The sequence below is a fragment of the Protopterus annectens genome, chromosome 3.part1 (assembly GCF_019279795.1).
Source record: "Protopterus annectens isolate FY-2018-M chromosome 3.part1, PAN1.0, whole genome shotgun sequence".
NCBI classification, from domain to species: Eukaryota; Metazoa; Chordata; order Ceratodontiformes; family Protopteridae; genus Protopterus; species Protopterus annectens.
In genome coordinates this window covers 517,651,793-517,674,320 of record NC_056732.1, presented here as the reverse complement: position 1 = coordinate 517,674,320, position 22,528 = coordinate 517,651,793, and the positions used below count along the sequence as shown (strand labels likewise).

At 40.2% G+C, this 22,528-nt stretch overlaps 1 protein-coding gene across 1 annotated transcript in view; it reads left to right on the top strand.

Moving 5' to 3' along the window:
• LOC122798197 (tetratricopeptide repeat protein 21B-like) overlaps positions 1–22,528 on the top strand; it is a 1,733,894-nt gene that overhangs the window by 1,512,451 nt on the left and 198,915 nt on the right. Inside the window, exon 22 of the mRNA XM_044066946.1 lies at positions 15,637–15,718. Coding sequence (XP_043922881.1) covers positions 15,637–15,718 — 82 coding nt within the window. The remainder of the gene's footprint in view (positions 1–15,636; positions 15,719–22,528) is intronic.

Below are 22,528 nucleotides of genomic sequence, written 5' to 3'. Positions count from 1 at the left end.
TGGTGGCTCTCACAGGGGTGTATGTGTGAGAATATACAAATGCCATGCTGAGAGCATGGAATACCACCCCCAATGACATGTGTGTCCACATCAGCTACAAGAATCAGAGTCAGAGCCATTCGGGATAAAACTCCAATGGTTGCTCACATGATGACTTGCATTATCATTTATCACCCACTGATGAGGGAGGACCATTTGATAGTGAAAGGATGGTCAGCAGGCAGTACAAAAAAATAAAATTGTGCTTGTCGTATACAAACAGTCCTTACAGATTTTCACTCTGCTTCCATTTCAAATACAAGTCTAAGATTTGATTCTGCTCAGTTTGCAGATACATTGAAGGGTGTTTTGGATTTCTGTTTGCCAGGCTTTGAACAAACCATTATAAGTGGGAGTAGTTGTATTCAGACATTTGTTTAGTAGTCATTAATAGTGTTCAATTGGCACCCTACAGTATCCTTTCAGTGTCATAGGTAAGGGAGAAAGCGGGAGTGTTTCTTTACTGTTCTGAGCTTTCAGGGTGGTAAGGATCAGCTATCAGTGAAGCTGGGACAAAGTGGGGCTAATGGTCAGATGCACTGTCACCATTAGGGGTCGGGACCAATCTTCTTTTATTTTTCTTTGTGATAGTTCTATAGCCTTCTTACAACAGCCACTTCTCAGGCTTTAGGCCACCACTGGGAGTCCACCAATGGGTTACAGGGGTAGGAGACTGCAGGTCTGGGCAGTATAACAGCCCTTTATGTTTTTTATCTCTGACATGCCATTCTACCCATATTTATTTCTTCCAGTACCAGGGCCATCCAACAACATTGGGATGTACTATTAAATCTGCTCAAGTAACAATTGTAGACAGAGAGGTGGGTGGGTATATTTGGAGTTCCCCTGGGCAAGTGGGACTTTGTTACTCTCAAGAATTAGTTACTCTCAGGCCTAGTTTTAGGGAGTTAAAGAGGCATACCATTGTTTTAATTCATACACACTCCTATTCTTAGGTTCATAGGTTCATAGGTAGATACTAGGCTATTTGCCCTAGGGCCTTTATAAGCCTAGCCAGAGTGTATTTGGCTTCCACCTCCCTATTAGATTAGCCTACTGTGCCTCTGTAAAGTAGGTCACAGAAGGTACCCTTTTAAGATTAGTTTGCTGTGCCTCTGTCTAGCAGGGATACAGGAGAGATCCCAGGGGTGAATTTGCGATTTCCCATCCACGCGTCCAAATTTCGCTTGAAGAGAGTCAGCGAGGGGCTATGTCTAACATGAATTGGGATTCTATTCCAGAGTGAGGGGAGCCTCTGGGAAATGAATCTGTCCCTCCAGCATGTCCTATTTATTTTTGTGCTGAGGTTTAGGTCCCTGGAGCGTGTAGCTCTAAGGGACTTGGATTTTTTGAGGTGGAGCATGTCCATTAATTCTGGGTTTGACATGGCTTTGTATGTCAGGCATAGATCGCCTCTGAGTAGGTGGTAAGCAACTGAGTAGAGCTGGAGTTTCTTTAGTCGAGCTGCATAGGACATCTGTTTATAGCTCATGATCCTCTTGGTGAGGTACTTTTGGGGTCTCTCCAGTTGCTGCAGATGTCGGGTAAGGTACATCCCAAAAGGGGCATTGTATTCAATTATGGGCCTGATGAGTGATGAGTAGAGGGGCACAATGACCCCTCTTGAGCTAGATGCGAACCCTTTCGTGATAAGGTGGGCTATATAGAAGGTCTTTCTAACCACTTTGGCAACGTGATTATCAAAGGAGAGATTACTATCTACGTTGGTCCCCAAATCTCTAATTACTTCTTCTGTACTTAATGGATTACCACCTATGTGGTAATTTGTGGGCACCTTGTTTTTCCCAAAGGGGATGACTATGCACTTTTTAGCATTTAGCTTGAGGCCGTGGTTCTGGCACCAAGCATCCGTCTTTGTGAGACCCTTTTGGAGGATGCTTGTGTCAGCTGGAGATTCGATTATGGCCCCCAGTTTGCAGTCATCTGCGAACTTTGTCAGCCATAATCCCCCCGTGTTAGCCTGAACCTCAGAGAAGTATATACTGAACAAGAGAGGTCCCAGAACTGAGCCCTGTGGGACGCCACTTGTAACTGGTTTGGATTTGGACATGGCACCTGCAATTCTGACCATGTGGGTTCTATCTCTGAGCCAGTTTGCAACCCATCTTGTGATATAGGGGTTGATATTTAAGCTGGTAAGCTTATTTATGATGCCCGAGTGGGGTATTGTGTCAAAGGCTTTTGCGAGGTCTAAGTAGGCTGTGTGGACTACCTTGCCCTCATCTATGGCTTTGGTAACTGTTTCAAAGAAATCAACTAGGTTTAAGAGGCAAGATCTGCCCTTAATAAAGCCGAATTGGGTAGGGTCCAGTGTCTGGAGGCTCCCAATGTCTTTGTTTATGAGTTCCATGATAATACGCTCCATAGCTTTACAGACCAGACTAGTCAGGCTTATGGGGCGATAGTTTCCGGGGTCCGTTGTGGCACCACCTTTGTGGAGTGGGACCACTGTAGCTGTATGCCATTCTTTGGGTACATATCCTGTAGTAAGGCTAAGTTTGAACAGTGACTTAATGTGAGGGTTCAGTTCTTCTTGGAGCTCATGTAAGACACAGCCTGGGACACCGTCCGGTCCCATAGATGCTGTGTTTTTTGCTTTGGAGAGGGCAGCTTTCACCTGTGCTTCTGTGATGTCAGGTAGGTTACATTCAGTTGGGATAGGCGTTTGCTCCTTTGGGGGGAAGGGGGGGAGAAGTTTGCACTGAATCTGTCTGCCAGGATGTTGGCTATGTCTGTAGGTTCAGTATATTTTGTACCATTATGCAACAATTCAGAGCATATCTGGGAGTTTCCGCCCATGTTTCTGACATAACTAAAGAAGGCCTTGTGATTATCTTTAGTGTCTAGGGCAATTTTTCTTTCGAAACTGGCCTTTGATGATTTTATGAGGGATCGAAGTTTCTTGCTAATACTGATCAGAGATGCCTTCCCTTTTTGGGATCTTGCTCTGTCATGTAGTAGCTTTCTCCTTCTGTTGTATAGCTTATTTATGGCCAGGGTCCACCAGACCGGTCTCCTGTTTTTGGAGGAGTGAGTCTTGGTTTTATTTGGGATAGCATGATCCATGCATTCCTGCAGGTGCTCATAGAATGCATTTGTAAAGGATTCTGCGGATTGGGCTGTATTATCCTCTGGCCCAGGGGCTTTGAAGGATTCCACCTCAGTCTTGAGAAGTGCAAAGTTGGCTTTGGAGAAATTCTTTACAGTGATTTCCTTGGCTGGGGGTGGGGACGGAACATGGATGTCCAAGGAAATTTGTTTATGATCTGATCTTACCAATGAGGGGTTTACCTCTGGTGTGGAACATAGAGTCCCCATGTTGGTGATGACCAGGTCCAATATGTTGTTTCCTCTTGTGGGTGTGGTGACCAGTTGTTCCATTGCGTTAGAGTTTATAAATTCAAGGAACCATTGGGCGAGGGTGTTTGGGCTTGAGTAGTTTTCCCAGTCAATGTTTGGGTAGTTGAAGTCACCCAATAACATAGTGTTTGGAGAGACCTTCATATTCTCCAGTGTTTTCAGGAATGCCATGTGGGGTTCCTGTAATAGGGAGGGTGTTCTGTAACAGGCTACAAACTGAAAGGCAGTTTTGCCCTCTGTTAGTTGCACATGGATGGTTTCCGATGCTTTGTGCAGTGCCACTAACCTGGAGGTGTAGGTATCTTTGATGAATATAGGTACTCTCCCTCCTTTTGTGCTTTGGTCCGAGTTTTGGGGCCGAAACGCATGGTATGAGTTATAACCTGGTAGTGCTGGGTTGCTGTCAGGAGCCTTGAACCAGGTTTCTGTAACTGCACAGACATCAATTTTCTCCATACTGAGGAGAGTCTCGAGTGCGTGCATCTTGAGGTTTAGACTTCTGGCATTGAGTAGCATTACCTTTAGTTTTTTTATCTTTGGGTTGTCTATGGAGGTGGGTTTGTCTTTAGAGCCTTGCCTAAAAAAGACACTATGGGGGTGGCAAGAGCCTTGGCCAGTATACGAAAGCCTAAGGGTGACAGGTGCAAGCCGTCCCTAGCGAAGCAACGTGGCTTGTCAAGCATGTCATCCCAGGCTGACAGACACTGGATCCCCTTTGAATGACACCAATACTTTAGCCAATTGTTGAAACTGATCATTTTGTCTTTATACTGTGGCATCATTCTTGGTGAGGGCAAGATGCTACTCAAGGTCAGGGACATACCAGCCTGAGCTACATGGTCAGAGAGCTCCTCTATGTCTCTTTTCATGTAGTCCAGGGAGGTACATCTCAGGTCATTCACACCAGCATGGACAACGACGGAGTCATACTTGTACTTGCTTTGGAGTGACCTGAGTGCTTGCGTTATGTGGCGGATCCTGGCACCCGACAGGCAGCTTACAGTGACCATCTCCTTGTTCAGTCTGGTGAGTGGGACGTCAGTGTGCCGGACAATAGAGTCCCCTATAACAAGTGTATTTGGTGTGTTGTTTGGCCTTATGGGCTGTGACTGTGAGGCACACTGATTTTGTGAGATATGTGATTTGTGGGTATTGCTGAGTGGTGGCTGTTGCTTGGATATCTGCTTTGGAGGTCTTTGCTGTTTAGGCAGATTTTTATTTAGAGCCTCCAAGTATGTTTTTGTGTGTTTATGTGTTGAGTATACAGATGCAATAGGTCTGTGTGAGACTGGATTTGTGGTGTGGGTGGTTACCTTTTCCTCCTGACTGACTGTGCCAGTCTTGGGTTGAGAGAGCTCTGCCTCCAGTTTGGCTGTGTAACTGCATCTCTCACATGTATTAGAGTTTGTTGGAAGGAGGAGAGGGTTGTCTGTGTACATAAGGCAATTGTAACATTGCCTCAAAATTCCCAGATTCACCAGCTGGACTGGAGAGTAACCTTGAAACTGACCCTTGGACATACCATATTAGTATAGGGAACTGTTTTTTTTTACTGATCAGATTAGGGAAGGGAACTGATTTTTCACTTGATCAGGAAGGACCAATCGGTAGTCTCATACTTATGAGAAGTCAAGGAGGGTGTAGTGCTTTAGTTAGTTAGCGTTTCCTTATAAGAGCTGAGCAAGTGCAGGGCTTTAGAAAGAGAATAGAGTGATTACTTTGAGAGTTTGAACAGTTCTAAAGGAAAACGTGAAGAGCAGACTTTGTGGAGCCTGGAATAGTTTAAACCTGTTTAGGCGGCGCTGCCCGACACTGCTCAGTGCACAAAACAGCGCAAAAAGAGAGTTGTAGGGTTTTAAGAGAGAGAGAGATCAAGGAGTTTAGAATTGACCCAAAATGGCCAATAAAACTACAGCTTCTAGGTAGTAAACACTCCTCCAGGTACAGGCAGGCTGTTCAGTGTTAACCACTCCCACTGGTGAACACAGAGACTTCCCTTTAGCCCAAGCAAGCACTGGCCTTCTAGAAACTTCCAAACAGTTCAGAACAGCAAATCTCTAACTAAAGTTTCTTAACTTTCAGAAAGTGGGAAAAAAGCAAGATTTTTTTTTTTTTCTTTTTGTTGTAGTTTAAAGGTAGCAGAGATACACAAGCAGCAAAATAATCAGAAAAGTGCAATAAATGACCCCACACTTGAGTGCTAGGCCAAAATCAGGTAAAATGCAGTTTTTAGAGAAAAAAACGATTTTAAATTAAGTGCAACACAGGAAATGCAGTAAACAGGCTCTAGATGTGTTCCAAGTACTGTTACTGTTACAGATATAAACTTTAGTGAACCGGAAAATGCCAAAAAGTAGGCAGCAAAGCCGTAAAACTTAACAAAAAATCAGAAGAAAATACTTAAAATCACAAAAGTGGCTCCTTTTCTTCTCTCAGCGTTTTCTCCTCTTGGTAGGTGCTTCAGCAACAACTAGCAAGCCTGAAAAGACGCCAAAACCACGAGGCAGCCTGGTTTTAAGAGAGAGAGATCAAGGAGTTTAGAATTGACCCAAAATGGCTAATAAAACTACAGCTTCTAGGTAGTAACCACTCCTCCAGGGACAGGCAGGCTGTTCAGTGTTAACCACTCCCACCGGTAAACACAGAGACTTCCCTTTAGCCCAAGCAAGCACTGGCCTTCTAGAAACTTCCAAACAGTTCAGAACAGCAAATTTGTAACTGAACTTTCTTAACTTTCAGAAAGTGGGAAAACAAGATTTTTTAGTTGATGACAGCATTAGCAAATTCAGGATTAAACCAGGATGCATTCTGTATCTTGCTGCTTGCCTCATAATGAATTTTTGTAACCCTAGTCTCCAGCTGGTTAAGTTGGTTGTTTTCTTTGTTCATGAATCGGTAATAGTCATTACTTAGCATCATTTCTGAGGCCATCTTCATGCTGACAGGACCAGGCCCCAATACTACCTTTATTAATTTATTTGTTTTGTATTGATAGGGTTAGTCCTACTAGGCTATTAGCCTAATTTCAGGAGAGACCTGAGGTGGTATTTATACTATTGCAGAAATTTGGCCAGGGCATCTGGGGACTTCCTCAACTCCTTTTCATAGGTGCCATAGGGTCTTTTACATCCAGCCGACCTACCACCAACTCAGGCAGATGGGACCTCAGGTTAACACTAGGGTCAACTCAGTCCCACACCTTAGTGGGCATGGAGCTTTTCAGCAACCAGCACCACATTACTGTCCTCACCTTATGTGGAAAGCAGAGCTGGGATTGGCAAGCACATGTAGGTGCATTTCTGATAGGCATAGGCCATTTCATTTGGCCCACTATTGACAACAAGGAAGGAAGACCATGTTATGGCTGTGATATACATTGTCTTGAACTGGTGCTTCTTTTCAGCAACCAAATTTGATACAGGTAAGATCTGTCTACTTAAGAGCATCCATCAGGATATTTAGCAGCTAAGAAGTCAGGACCAGGGAGGTATTGTAACCTTGGGGCTGTATTCTTTGGCTCTTGTGGGCTGCTAGGCAGCTGTTTTGAGATATGGGTTAATTTGCAGTGAAGAGGTTGCCTGTGTAATGCAGTTTGGGAGGCATAGCTGAGGTAAGTGCTGACATTCCTGGCTGAAGAACATCTGGTTTAGTTAACTGGCCTTTTTATTCAGTTTATGGGAGTGCCATTTATTTAACAGGAAGCCCCTTAGACATGTTTGTAGTGAGTTTGTAGATACTGTGTGATATCAATTCTAAACTTAGTTATGTCATGGAGTCTGCCTTTTCATCTTCATTTTATTCTACAGTTCTGACTGATTAAGGAGGGTCAGTTTTGTGAGTTGTTTGGCAAAGTGGGCATTAGTGCATTTGTCAGCATGTCTTTCAACACCGTCTGTCAGTTACCATTGCAGTTTTCAGTTTTTCTCTGGTATCATCAATCCTTAGCTTGATAATTTTGGTCAACATTCAGATCACCTGGTCAGGTTTGTTGATTCATCTGGGTGTCTATGTTCAAGTTTTTTTCAGGTGTCTCTGTTTACCCTACATATCAGAAACACCCCCTCCTGGGACTATAGTTTTTGTAACAGAGGCTTTTCCTTGGTTAATTTCTCTTTCCTGTTTTGCTCAAAGAATCCCTGTATGTAGGTCACCTCTTTCTGCAGATGGTGCAGCCAGTTATGGGTAATGGTGGAATAGTGAAATAGGTAAAAGAAAGAGGAATTGGTGATATATCCATAAGTAAATAATCTTGCTAATGAGTGGAGGCTATAGGCTGCATTCAGGCCTGCTTCTTATGTTGGTTGCATGGGTGCAGTTGTATAGGAGGATTGTATCCGAGTGGGGTGTTGCTTTGTTCCCTTAATTATGTGATCATATTCCAATCAAGTATGGCCAGGAAAGGGGGATAGGCTGCATTTGCAGCCTGGTAGATGGTCATGGAATGGTCTTGCTCCAATGTTCATTAATTTCTTGTTTTTCTTGAGTCAATCTATCAGTGGGCATGATGGGGTTAGTGAGTGGTAGATCTCAGTGCATTGGTGAAACTGTCATTCTTGAAAAAAGGCATTCTGGGATACCACTTAGCTTGGATGCTGGGTAAGCCAACCAGTGGAGCTGGTGGTTTCACTACCTAATCAACTACTGTCCAGGTCACAGAAGCTTCAAATGTTAGTAACACTCTTGAAGGCACTCTGGGATATCACTTCGCTTGAAGGCTGGGCAAGCCAACCAGGGGGGCTGGTGTTATTTTGCACAGCCATGGGGATGTCCACATCACTGATGAGAATAATGTTAGTAACACTCTTGAGTGGGATTATCTGTAATTATTCTTGGATGTTGCATATGTATACAAAGGTTGGTGTCATGCAGATAAACTGGTCGCACTGGCTTTTATGCATCTTGGTGTTTTGTGGGGAAGCAGGCTCAGAGATAAAGGGTGATTACATGCAGATGTTTTTGCCCCTGCACTTGTGTCCAACAGCAGGAGGTGCATGGTGATGACTCCAAGGAATATATATAACCAGGGTCAAAGTCACATAAGTTACAGAATTAGCAGAGTGGCGGTATTGTTTTTCTCCCTGCCCTTTTTTGATCTTTTCTAAGGGAGGTCACAAGGTGGCTACCCCCTCCCCCTTTTCATCCCCCCTGCCTTTCCTGGGGCAGTCTAGCAGTGGGCATGGTGGGTTTTCTGAATGGTAGATCATGCTGCTTTGCTGGAGTTGTCATTCTTAGAAATAAATAATTCTGGGATGTCACTTGGCTAGGAGGCTAGGCAAACCGACTGGTAGTGCTGTTGATTACGCTACCTGGTCAGGGTGTTAGTAACACTCTTAAAGGCACTCTGCGATACCACTTGGGTTGGAGACTGAGCAAGCCAACTGCTAGGGCTGGTGGTTATGCTACCTTGCCAGTGGCAGTCCTAACACTCTTGAAGGCGCTCTGTGATACCTCTGGGCTTCATTTTGTTAGCCCAGTTGGACCCTTGTGGTAAACAAATGTTAAATATATACATACACACATATATATATATATATATATATATATATATATATATATATATATGTGTGTGTGTGTGTGTGTGTGTGTGTGTGTGTGTGTGTGTATAAATAAATAAGAAAATATTCATTCAAAGTTTACTTTGGCTAAACTTTCCTTTTAACAAACCTGTAATGTTTGCATACACTAGAGCAGATCTGCTATTTTTGCACTAAATCAGCTATTCCTGTGTTTGCAGTTTTGGTCTCTGCATAATGTTTGTTTACCATGTTTTTTTCTTAAACACTGCTTAGAAGTGCAAATTGATATTTGGTTATCTGGTTATTCTGTTTCTGCTAAGGCAGTATTGGTATCGCTTATGCGACCCACGTGAAGGATTAGGCTTATGCTGTCTCTTAACCCCAAGTCCGCTATCTTGTTTGGGATACTCTGGGTCTATCAGCACTATGTTGTAGCTGTTTTTGTGACTGTGTGCTCACTCACCTTCCCCATTTGTTTAAACTTGGACAGGTTGTTAGTTCGATAACCTTCTTGCCTAGTACATGTTCAATTTGCATGCGAACTCTTGTTTTCTGCATGTCATGACCAATAACTCTGGATATAGCCCATCTCCTTATTAGTATTGAGCTTATAGCCTACATGGCTATTGTAAACTGCGCCACCCATGTGGAATGAGACCGAGCATTCTGTCTTGAGTTTTTTTTTTTACTCTAATTACAGCCCTGCAAGCGAACACTTGTTCCTGCAAGTATATGACTGTGAATTTGACCAACTTAAAGTTCTCAGCGATTTTACAGCCGAATCGGCTATTTGCAACCACACCACCCACGTTGAGCAAGTTGAAACAGTCCGTTGGGTCTTACAATATTTACAGCCATGCAGGCTAATACCCTTTCCTAAAGGCATATGATTGTTGCGACTATGAATGTGATACTTAATGCTTGTACAGCTGAAACGGCTTTTTACAACTACGCCACCCATGAGGAGCTAATCTGAATCCCCTGGGAAACCCTATTTTAGGCAAACAGCCAGGTATGACTGGAAGTGAACATGCTTCACCTGAGAAGCTTGACTGAGTGTACTGTAGTCGCTTATTTCATCCTATTAACAGACTGTAACGGCGGTTTGTAGTAGTACCACCATTCTGACTCCTGTTTGAATGTGCCTAAGCTCATATTCTTCCCTAAATTGTTCACTTTACGTATGCAACATTTACTAGCTACCTCTATATTAAATTTTAAAACTGGAAACTACTTGCTGCTCACTAAATCTGCAAGGGGTATTTCTTTTGGGACCTGGCACATGATAAGGCTGCTCTATTTAAACAGCTTCCAGGGAATATTGTCCCCAAGATTTTTAAGGGAATTCATGCTGCATCGCTTGCCAGACAAATATCCCTAGGGAGTGGGGAACCCCACATTTAATGCTTAGCTTGCACCTACAGGCCATTAATGGAATAACATATATCCTATCTTGCCTGGACTGCTTAAATGTTGATCTTATTCACTGTATTTTTTTGTTCCTTTGCAACTATCCTGAATGCTAGTCCTTTGATTTGTTAGATACATGCTTAAAATGCCTAAATGTATGTATCTACCTTATACTTAAATGTGAATGTTGTAATGTTGTATTTGCAACTACCATGAAGGATATTCCTTTGACATGCTAGAGACATGCTTAGATTGCATAAATATATGTACCTACCTCATATTTAAATGTGAATGTTTGAAATGTTGCATTTGTTACTGCTAGCTTATACTACTTATATATATGCTGAATGCTAACTTTTCTCTTCTGTATATTTGTCTCCCTTTCTCCCCAAAGTACCCAGCTCAACTTTCTCCTGCTCCTAATATAACCACTACCTACCTGGTGAGATAAGAATCCCATCCAAAGTCCAGCAACCTCATCTACCAGCATCTTTTCTCTGCACCCTCTATCAAAGAAGAAAGAAAGTATGTTATGAGCTAAGTCCACACTGTAAATCAGACCCCTGTCTTCTACTTGCATCAGGGCTCCAAAGTTCGCAGTGAGCTTGAGCAGCCAGCTTCCCTTTGCCCCTCCTCTCTATCTGCCTGACAGCCAACTCACCTCTACCACTTACCTAAACCCTCTCTTACTATACATCTCTTCTATCACAGTTCTACACCAGTTAGCTCCCTTACACATTTATCTACAATACCAGATCTGCCCACTAGGTGGCACCCTTATCCTATCCGTCTTTCACTGCCTCTCTCTGTTCTACCTCTGTAATTTCAACTAATTTCTTATGTCCTTGACCTGATCCTCTTCATACTCACCTTGTGCCCTTTCAGTACTTTACCCCTCTGGCTGTCATTTTTGGTAGACTCCTTTGCCATCTCAGACCTTCTCCACTCAGGTCCTACCTTTCTAACCTGTAGCTAACTGCATTGCTGATAGTTTCTTCTCTAACTTCTATTCCTTTTGTCTCTACCCGTTCCGTTCGCCCTGCGGGCTCACTCCGCTCCCCTACCCTACCCCCAATTCCCACCCACCCCCACTACATCTATATTTATACCCATTTAACCACTCCTACTTCCTCTCCAACCTCGAAACTACACCCCTTCCTCTTCCTATCTCCTCCCACTTTCATACAGCCCTTACTTCACATCCCTCCCTCCTCCTTACTCAACACCACTACATTGCTTATCAAAACCCTAACATGCTTAAAAAATACTCATCCTACCCAATTCAACTACTACTCCTCCTGAACCTTACCTACATCTACTATCTTACCCAACCTTATCCCATCACCCATTCACCACTCTTACACACAACCTGCCCTCTCCATACTTCACAATCCAATTTCTTCAACTCAATCTCCCCTGAATTATATCCCATCAACAACAACCTATGTTTTCATTTCAAACTATTCCCCTCTCTTAAAACCTCATCAACCACTCTCCCCTCCATACCTCCCACTAATCTTTCAACTTATACCTCTCAATCGAAACAATCCAAATACCTCCACTACTTAACTCAACTTCTAACTTCCATACTTTTATTTGGTGATATACACCTTAACCCAGGCCCAACCCCCTCCTCCTCAATAACTAAATCCATCCTACTTGCATCGTTTAATGCACAAACCTTCGCTAACAAAATTCCAATTCTCCATGCCTGGCTACTCCATAACAAACCAGACATCCTAGCTATTTCTGAAACCTGGCTAAAACCTCATGTAAAAAATGAAGAGATAGTACCACCCAATTACTCTATCATCAGAACAGGCAGAACCCATAAAAAAGATGGTGGAGTGGCTCTAATCTACTCTTCCTCCCTATCCATAACACCCTATAATAAAGCCATTCCAAAGTTCGCTAATGCAGAATTAATACTAGCTCATCTTCAGCTAAACAAACATAAATTTATATACATTGCCTCTCTTTACATTCCCCCTGGAGACAATATCCCAATACTCGAAAAAATCCTCTCCTGGTTATCAACTAATATCTGTAATGAAACTATAATCATGGGAGACACCAATATTAATTGGTCCTCCATTCAGTCCCCTACTCACCCCCTCAACATCAACCTATACAACTACTCTCAACTCATCAACTCCATAACTAGGCCATCCAAAGACTTCACTAGTGGCAACATTTTAGAATGGATTCTAGTCTCCCACCCCCACAACTATCCTGACAGTGGAATCCTCCCTGACTCCCTCAGTGACCACCTTCCCATCTTCACTAGACGTCTTCCTTCTCCCTTACTAGCTACTCATACTTACTTAACTACCCGATGACATAGAAACCTTAACCCAGAAGCTTTCTCTGACATCCTTAAATCACTTAACTGGTACCCTCTAAAAACTCTACCACTTGAAAATGCAATAACTCACTTTAATACTACCTTCCTACATCTCCTAAATAATCATGCTCCCTTAATAACCAAAAGAATAAAAAGGAAAGCCACCCCCTGGTTAACTAAAAGTACACTAGCCACCATGCGCCTTAGAGATAAAGCCTGGACACAATACCAGAGGAACAAATCTACATCTTGCCTCAATGAATACAAAACTTTTCGTAACTCAGTTAAAAAGCTTATCTCAGCAGACCGTCAAAACTACTTTGTCCAACTTCAAAGCAACCATAAAATCAACCCACAAAAGTTCTTGAGAGGTATAACTACCCTCTTAAAACCTGGTACTACAGAAAACCCTAACCTCTCCCCAAATGTACAAGACCCTGATCTTGCTACCCAATTCAATTCTTTCTTCATTGACTCTATTTCCAAACTTACCTCTTCTTTTTCAAATAACAATCCACCTCCTACCTCCACTTCTCCTCACCCATCTCCCCCTCCAACTTCTTTCTCTCATTCCTCACCCTCTCAACCCCCTCCATTTTTCATTAAACCTATTCCTACTTCTACTATAAGAAAACTCCTGCAGAAACTAAAACCATGCACCAATGCCCCTGATAACATTCCCTCATACTTCCTCAGCATAGCTGCTGAAGCCATTGCCCTCCCTATCAGTATCCTAATCAACCGCTCTATCCAAGAAGGTCTTGTTCCTCAAATCTGGAAAAAAGCTTACATCATTCCCCTGCACAAAGGAGGAAATAATACTAATATTTCCAATTTCCATCCCATCGCCATCCTCTCTCCCATTTCTAAAGTCCTAGAGAAATGTAACCACCTTCAACTCCTCCCCATCTCTTGGACAACAACCTATTAACTCCTACCCAACACGGATTCAGACCCCATCATAGCACTATGACTGCCCTCTTTTCCTTCCTTGAAACTGTGAATAAAGCTAGAGATTCTGGCTTCACTGTATCTACCATACCTCATGATCTCTCTAAGGCCTTCGACACTATCGCTCATAACCTACTTCTTACTAAACTAGCTAACCTAAACCTCTCACCCTCTTCCCTCAAATGGTTTACCAGCTATCTCTCCAAAAGGCAACAAGCTGTCAAATGGAAAAAGGCCACCTCCTCCTTCCTCATCACCCCCACAAGATGTCCCACAAGTTTCCATACTGGGCCCCCTCCTCTTCAACATTTTCATTAATGACTTTTACCGCTCTGTCCCTCTTGCTAACGTTATCCAATATGCAGATGATTCCACAATCATCTGTGCTGCCCCATCCATCCCAACTCTTTTAAAACTAAGTCAAGATACCTTCTCTACCACAGAACAATGGATGAAAGACAACCATCTAGCACTCAATGCTGCTGAAACTAAACTTATGATTTTTACCTCCTCTAAAACTAAGAATTTCGATCGAAATTTATTCTCCATCACCAGCCAAAATACAATACCTCTTGAGCTGGTATCTGAAATCAAATCGATGGCAGGCTCAAATTCAACTCCCATCTACTACTAAACATAAAAAAAACTCACCAAAAACTTGGTATGCTCTACCGACACAATCGGTTCCTTACCGCAGCTACTAAACTTACTCTCTCTACTACATTTCTCTTACCCTCCCTTCTCTATGGAGCCCCTCTTCTAACAAACCTACAATCATCTGTCAAAACCAAACTGTCCTCTTGTTACAATAAAATTGCCAGATTCTCCACTAGCAACAAATCATCAACCCATCACTGTGAACCTCTCCATAAACTCAACTGGCTAGAGCTACCAAACTACCTCTCCTACACTCAGCTCACCTGTGCACACAAACTCATTTTCCAGCCATCCCTCTGTCCCTCCCTCTCTACTACCTTTAAAATGCATCACACTCAAAGACTTCTCAGATTAAACAATCAAAACCTTATAGAAGTTTACAGACCCCTCCACCCCCCAGGACAATACGTCCTATCATACTCATTAGCACGCCTATGGAACTCCCTTCCCCCCTCCATTCGTACCATTACTAGCCTCCCATCCTTTAAAAAATCACTCCACTCTCATCTAACTTCCACATGGGAATGCTCCTGCTCCCATCCCTCATAACCTACACTTTACTTCAACACTCTTTCCCTTCCTTCTCTCACATCCCAGGTAACAAATTCTTGCTTGCTTCTATTATACAGCTCCTTACTAGTATCTAGCAATTCCTTACCTACTGCATCTAACTACCTATCCTCAATCCTACTAGAGAAGAAGGAAAAAAAATTATACTTTTGACATTATTAACTTTGATTGAAATGCTTTTTATCAGTCTGTTTTACCTCTGTAATCTTCATGCAGTCTATGTGTGTATATTAATCTTAGTTTGTTTACCTCTGTAATCTTCATGCAATCTATGTGTGTATATTATCCTTTGTGTAATCTGTATGAGGAGCTTTTCTCCCCAGGACTCTATTGAAAACAGGTTCTTCAGGCCCAGTGGAATATCCTGGTTAAACAACTGCAAATAAAATAAATAATAAAGAAAATAAATTTTGAGCACAAGACATAAAGCTTTTATTAATTGCATAGATCACTTCTTGCATTCACATCTTTCTTATGTCAGGATGTTGATTGTGCATGCCTGTAAGTAAACGTAATTAGCAGCTTAACTAGATGTTAGCAGCATAAAAGTATACCTACAGTGCAACACTTAAATCAGGCATTTCTGTGAATGAATAAACTTTTTAGAGGCAAATATCAGCAGTGACTTGGGATTCTGTCTTTTCGTTAATTAGTAACACCTGAAGAATAATTAGTCCTTTACTCATTAAGTACACAGGATATCAGCCAACTTGCATCATTGCTCTGTAAGCTGATTGTTAATGTAAAAGCATGTTCTCTTTGTTTTAGATGTTGGCTGACCTTCTATTTCAAAAGCAAGAAAATAAAGAAGCCATATTTCATTGTAAACAGCTTTTGGAGAAAAAACAAGGTAACGTGAACAACAAAATCTTTATTGTAACATTACTGATTTGTCAGGTCTTGCCACAAGAAAAGTACATCATTGAAAAGGCATATCCATTTCTAGTACCTTGCTTAGCCAGCTTTGATGTGCAAAAGGATGGAGCAATGACTGTGACTCGGACAACCAAGGATTTAATAGTTTGCTTAGATAACAGAGGAAATAACTGGGGATAGGAATGAATGGTAAATGCTGTTTCACCCATAGTTTCTTGTTTTTGTGTGTGTGTGTGTGTTTTGCTACACTAGTTATTTTACTAGAGGTATTTTTTTATTAAAAACAATATTCCAACTCCTGTGAGATCACCTGGTCTCTTGTTATACTTTACAACTGTAGTAATGCTGCATGTAGACAGAACACAACCATCATTTTTAAGTCAGGATTCTAATAATTCTTAAGACTTTAGCTGAATGAGGATTATTCATGCCTTCTACATAGACCATTTGTTATTAGTACTAATTTTGTTTAGAGAAACAATGACTATGTAGTTAATTTTAGTTGGTGAGGAACAGATTGTGCAGAGAGTAGGTATGCAAGGGGCTTAGTTAGATTCTTTATCGCCAGATCTCAGGATATAAATGTAGTGATGTAGAGCAGTGTAAACGTATTCTTTTGAAAGGTTGCATGTTAAAAGTTAAGTTGTTTTGGGGTTGTTCAGATGAGATCTGTTTTTTATTGTGTTGAAGCAATGTGTTAAGGGAAAATGTGAAGTGGTCTGTTATGGATCAATGCCAATAGATACAGTATCTGCCTAGCAAGAAGATAATGATTAATATGGTTTTGGAGAATGGAAGACAAAGAATTGGGCAGTGTGTGTATTTGTCTGATTTGTTGCTGTAGATTAAATATTTGTGGCTCAATGAAGTCAAATATAAATTCAAAATTGATTCCATCTGTAATTAAGATTATAATTTGTAGTATTTTCATGTAGAAATGATGTAATTAGTGGCTGACATGCTGTTTTTATATTTGTAAGGTTTTGCTCAGGAGTAGCTACTCTACCTGAAGTTGTAAAATTCCTTAAACAAAATGTTGTTTGCATAGAGTTTCAGGGTAAGAGTTAAACAAATTATGTGAAATTGAGGTTTATGGGGGATTATAAATTTAAATGATGGTTTAACTGGGGATGAGGTTGCAAAAGAAGTGAAGTAGCCACACTCTTTACAATACAAGCTCCATCCATGCACTGTCAACCTCAAAAAAAATATATATAACAATATATTGTATATATATATATATATATATATATATATATATATATATATATATATATATATATATATATAAACATACACACACACACACACACACACACACACACATATATATATATATATATATATATATATATAAATATACACATACACATATACATATATATTTTATATATATATATATATATATATATATATATATATATATATACACATACACATATACATATATATTTTATATATATATATATACATCTACACACACACACACACACACATATATATATACATATGTATATATCTATGTGTGTGTGTGTGTGTGTATATATATATATATATATATATATATATATATATATATATATATATATATCGTAAAGAATAAATTCCAAACCCAGAAAGTGAGCTAAAGCACAAAACAATACCCAATCCAGGAAGGTGAAATGCTGTTCCAAAAGAGCAGTTAAGATGTCAAATCACTGTTGTCAAATTTCAAAAACGAAACCCAAAGGAGATAGAATATTCAAACACAGCTTTAATAAAGAACGTGAGCGCTTTCGCGGTATTCCGCTTCATCAGACGTAAGTTGTTACATCAGATCCGTTATAATTTTATAGAGACACATAAAAAACGTCACTTCCTAGTTTTGCTTAAAAATATATATACATCTATATGACAGTAAAATATTATAGTATTCATCTATAAAACATATAGGCATAGCGATCTGGGTATTGCTACAGATGCGCTAATAAAAACGCCTTATAAAAATGCCTTATGTAAAGAAATACATAACTGTCTCCTTGCGCTTGGGTGCATCGCATTCAATGTTAGGATCTTTCACAGGGTTACATATTGATTACGATGGAATGGACTTAATTAGATGATAACAGAAAATTTTTTGCGTTTTGTGTTTTCTGCTTTTATTCCACAGGCAAGTCGCAGTTATGCGATCGTCTTTATGCATTGCTTAGTCTATGTGTTTGCATAGTTTTGATAGCATGTGTTCGAGTTGTTTCAATATATATTTTCAACTTGCGCACACTCTTTATATATCTTTCACTGGAATTCTTTTATTGAAATATCTGTTATTTAGAATGCATTGAACTGAAGTTTTTATTTGTGAACAGCATATACTGTATGTACTATGTGTACCAAATCTGTACAAAAGCCTACGTGAAATAGATCCCCAAAAACAAAGACCATAAGGCAAGTAAAGAATTTATCCAGGACTATTGTGACAAGGGACTGCAGTGCATGATACACAGATGCCCCATTCACCAGACTGCACAAGGAGAAGATTACAGTCAGTTATCTGGAGCCAGAATCTGTCAAGTTACACACACACACTCAAATTACTGCACCACAGGTACCAGTATGATTCTGTCATAGTCCATGTTGGTGTATATGACCTGGGATGTGGTTGACTGGTATGTGCCTTGCAATGAGTAGCAGTCTACCTTCACAAAGGATGATGCCACAGTATGAACAAATTCAGTATCCACCAGCATCAGAGGACATGGTGAACAGACCACGTTACTTTGTCAAAATGGCCCACATATGTCCCTCTGGGCTAACAGATTTTGGCTAAAGTTTTATCCACCTCCTTCAAGACTTTTTTAGGCAATGCCAAAGAGACAAACCTACCAATATAGTAAATAAAACCAAAAGGAACCTAAAGGTGTTACTGCTCAGTCCTAAAAGCATTACCAAGAAACTCCATACCCAGTAAGTTCTCCTCATTCTGGAGAATATAGATGGCTGCACTGTCACCAAGACATGGTTTAAAGCCACAGGAAGTACTCTGGTAATGCAAGACTACAGTGCCTTTCACACATTTAGACCATCAGCCACACAGAAAGGACCTAAAGGAGTGGGTGTCTCAATCTACATCACCATCAAGTATACCTCAAAGCTGATTAAAGAAAGAAAAAGAGATTGGGAAAGAAAGAGAGATTTGATATGGTTCAATATTTATGCAAAGGAGAACGCCAAATTAATTAGTGTAAAGAAGGCAGCCCCAAAGATATTTGAAGAGAAATAGAGGCAAAGGCATCCAGGTATGGAAAATTTCTCAATAAAAAAAATATCACAGAGATGGAACATAGAAAAGAAGATCAGTAAATTAGAAGTTAAAAAAATAAAAGTTGAAGTTGTGGAATGCCTGGATGGAGTGAGTCCACAAAACAGGGAGAAACAGGAAGATTAGGAAACCTCTGAAGAAGAAATATGGACATGGGAAAGAAAAAGAGATTTAATGTGGTGTAATGTTTATGCAAAGGAGAAAGCATAACTAATCAATACAAAAAGAGCAGCACCAAAGATATTTGAAGAGAAATACAGACAAAGGAATCCAGATATGGAAAACTTTACAATACAAAAATAATAATAAGACAAAGAGGAAAAGGAGATTAGTAATGGAGAAGTTAAAGAAATAGAAACTGAGGTTATGGAGTACCTGCAAAGTGAAGGATTTAGTGTAGAAAATCTAATTCAGAAAGCACCACAACAGGATAGAGTAATGGATATGCAAATTAAGGGGAAACCAGTGGAACAGGAAGCAATTGGTTAGGTGCCATATGAAGATAATTTGGAGCCTTAAACAGGAAACCAGTATAAATCTTCACTTGAAGCTAGACAACAAGGGAAGGAACAGGAAACTGTGATGCAGTCAATGTTGAGGACAGGTAGGCCAGTGAGTTTCCATATGATAGAGCAACAGACAGCACAGGATGAAATTGAAGAGACTGTGTCACAGGAAGATACTATAGAACTTTCTATAGAATGCTTGCAGGAATTAGTAAACAAGGGATCTGCCCTCAGATTGGAAGAAAATGAGCTAAGAGAACTGCTTGATTTAATAGACATGGACAGATATAGCAAGATCAATGAAAGAAATAGACTGCAGAAGGTTAATAAAACCCAAAAAGTCAGAAGTCTGATAAGACAAATGAACACCGTAATTGGGACTGTTCATAGAGATCCATGTGGTATAACAGAAGTAAACAGGATATATTACTGCACAACTAAATTAATAACTGATAAAGTTCTATCACAAGAACACAGGGTGGTGAGAGAAAGAAGGGGAGAAATCGAATACCATCATGGAAATATCGGCTAGAGAAAATTATAAAGCAATTAAGACAATAAGTGTCACTGTTAGAAGACTATAGAAGAGGGAACAGATCAACAAAAATATTAAGAAAGATAGATGTGATAAAAGCAATGTGCAATATTGGAACATACCAGGATCTATCATGCACTATCGCAAACACAAGCTAAAAATTTCAGCACAGGCAGAAAAACTTAGAAGATACGAAGATAAATATAAAAGAAAAGTGCAAAATAAGCAATTTATTGAGGACCTAAAAAGGTTTTCTAGAGAACTTGGAAATAAGATAAAAGGAATTGAAAGACTGCCAATAAAGAAGAAATAGATACATTTTGGAGAAGTATCTATGAAGACCCTGTGGAACATAACAAAGATGCTAAATGAATAAAAGGAGTAAAAGAAAGAATAAGAAGTTTAAAGGTACAGGATATGAAATGGGATGAAGTAACAGCTAGAGAGACTGAAACAAAGTTAAGAAAAGCCTCTAATTGGAAAACCCCAGGCCCAGATGCAGTACCTAACTTCTGGTTAAAAGTATTAACATCTTTGCACAAAGATTTAGCCATGAGGAAGAACTATTTATATGTGCACCCAGAACAGACACCAACCTGGCTAACAACAGGAAAAACAATGCTCCTACTTAAGAGTGAACCTGCAAACTACCCTAAAAATTATAGACCTTATTATAAACTTGCCTTCCGACGATGTATAAGCTATACACGGGAATTGATGCTGACAGAGTTTATAGTCATTTAGAAGAAAACTCAATTATGGCAGTAGAACAAAAGGGCAATAAAAGAAAGGCATGTGGACCAAAGGATCATTTGTTGTTAAATAAAGAAATAATGGAGAACTGTAAAAAGGGGAAGAATCTAAGTATGACATGGATTGACTACAAAAAAGCATTTCATAGTATCCCTCATTCATGGATAAAAGAGTGCTTAAAAATGTATAGGATACATCCTACACTGATTGACTACATTACAGTGACCATGAAACAGTGGCAGAATCCTTTGAAATTAGGCCATTATAAAAGATAAATTGTCATCCCAGGGATAAAAATTCAAAGGGTGATATTCCAGGGTGAGTCTCTGTCACCATTACTATTCTGCTTTGCCCTTAATCCATTAAGCTGTTTACTCAACAGCTTAGGCCATGGCTATAATCTGGCTCCTAGAAAACAACAAAGTGTAAATACTTCTTGCCCTCTCTTTGTCGATGATTTAAAATTGTATAGCTCATCAGATGAGGAACTGAAAGCCCAACTGCAAGTTGTCAAAACCTATTCAGATGATATAAGAATGTAATTTGGTCTTGATAAATGTGCAAAAGCAACCTTTAAAGCAAGAAAGCTGCAATGCCAGGAAAACATCAGTTTGGGACAACAATGTGATATAAAAGAACTTGAGCAAGAAGGAGGAATGCTTCAGAAGACTTAAATTAATTCTGAAAGCAGCACTGATATCTAGGAACAATATCCAAGCTATAAACCAATTTGCACATCCTGTCCTAACTTACAGTTTTGGAGTGATTGACTGGCCCCAAAATGTGTTGGATAGATTAGACAGGAAAACAATAAGGATGCTTCATGCTCACCAAATCTGTAAAAAATCAGTGCATATCAAGATTATATATTCTGTGCTCTGAAGGAGGGATGGACCTCCTTGAAATTGATTATAGGTATAGATCTGCAATCGTGGGACTCCACACATATCTGCTGACCTCACAAGACCCAAATGTAGTGAAAGTTTTGAAGCATGAGGAGACTAAATCTAAAATGATTTTTCTGCTTAATCTAGAAGAGGCTTATTGGCATCAATCAGGAATAGATATCAAACCAGAAGTAGATAAAAATCAGGTAGCAACTGAATGTGCCAAAAAACAAAATAAAGAAAATAAGGTGAGGGATCAGATGAGAGGCCAAGAAATGTGGAAAAAGCATATAGTTGCAAGTATAGAAAACTTCTGGAAGAACCTCATGTTGATCAGGAATGAACACAGGAATGGTTAAGGAGAGGCGAATTCAAACCAAGAGATGAAAGGTTAATATTGGCTGCCCACGACAGTGGGCTGCATACACGTTGGTTTATAAAGTTCAGTGAACACGTGGGAGAAACAGACAAATGTAGGTTTTGTAAAACCGAATTGAAACAGTTGCACACCTCATTGCTGGTTGAGACATACTAATGGCAGGACTGTATACTGAAAGGCATAATAATGTGGAGAGAGTTTTGCACTGGAGATTGTGCAAACATTATGGTACTGAAGTGGCCAAAAAACACTGGAAACATGAGCCACAAAGCATCATAGAAAATGAAGAAGTCTACATCACATGGGATCATCCATTACCAACAGTTCAAAAGGTAGATGCTAGAAAACCGGATATAGTGGTCCAAGAAAAGAAAACAAGAGTAGCACTGATAATTGAAATTGCCATATCCAGTGACTACAGTGTCT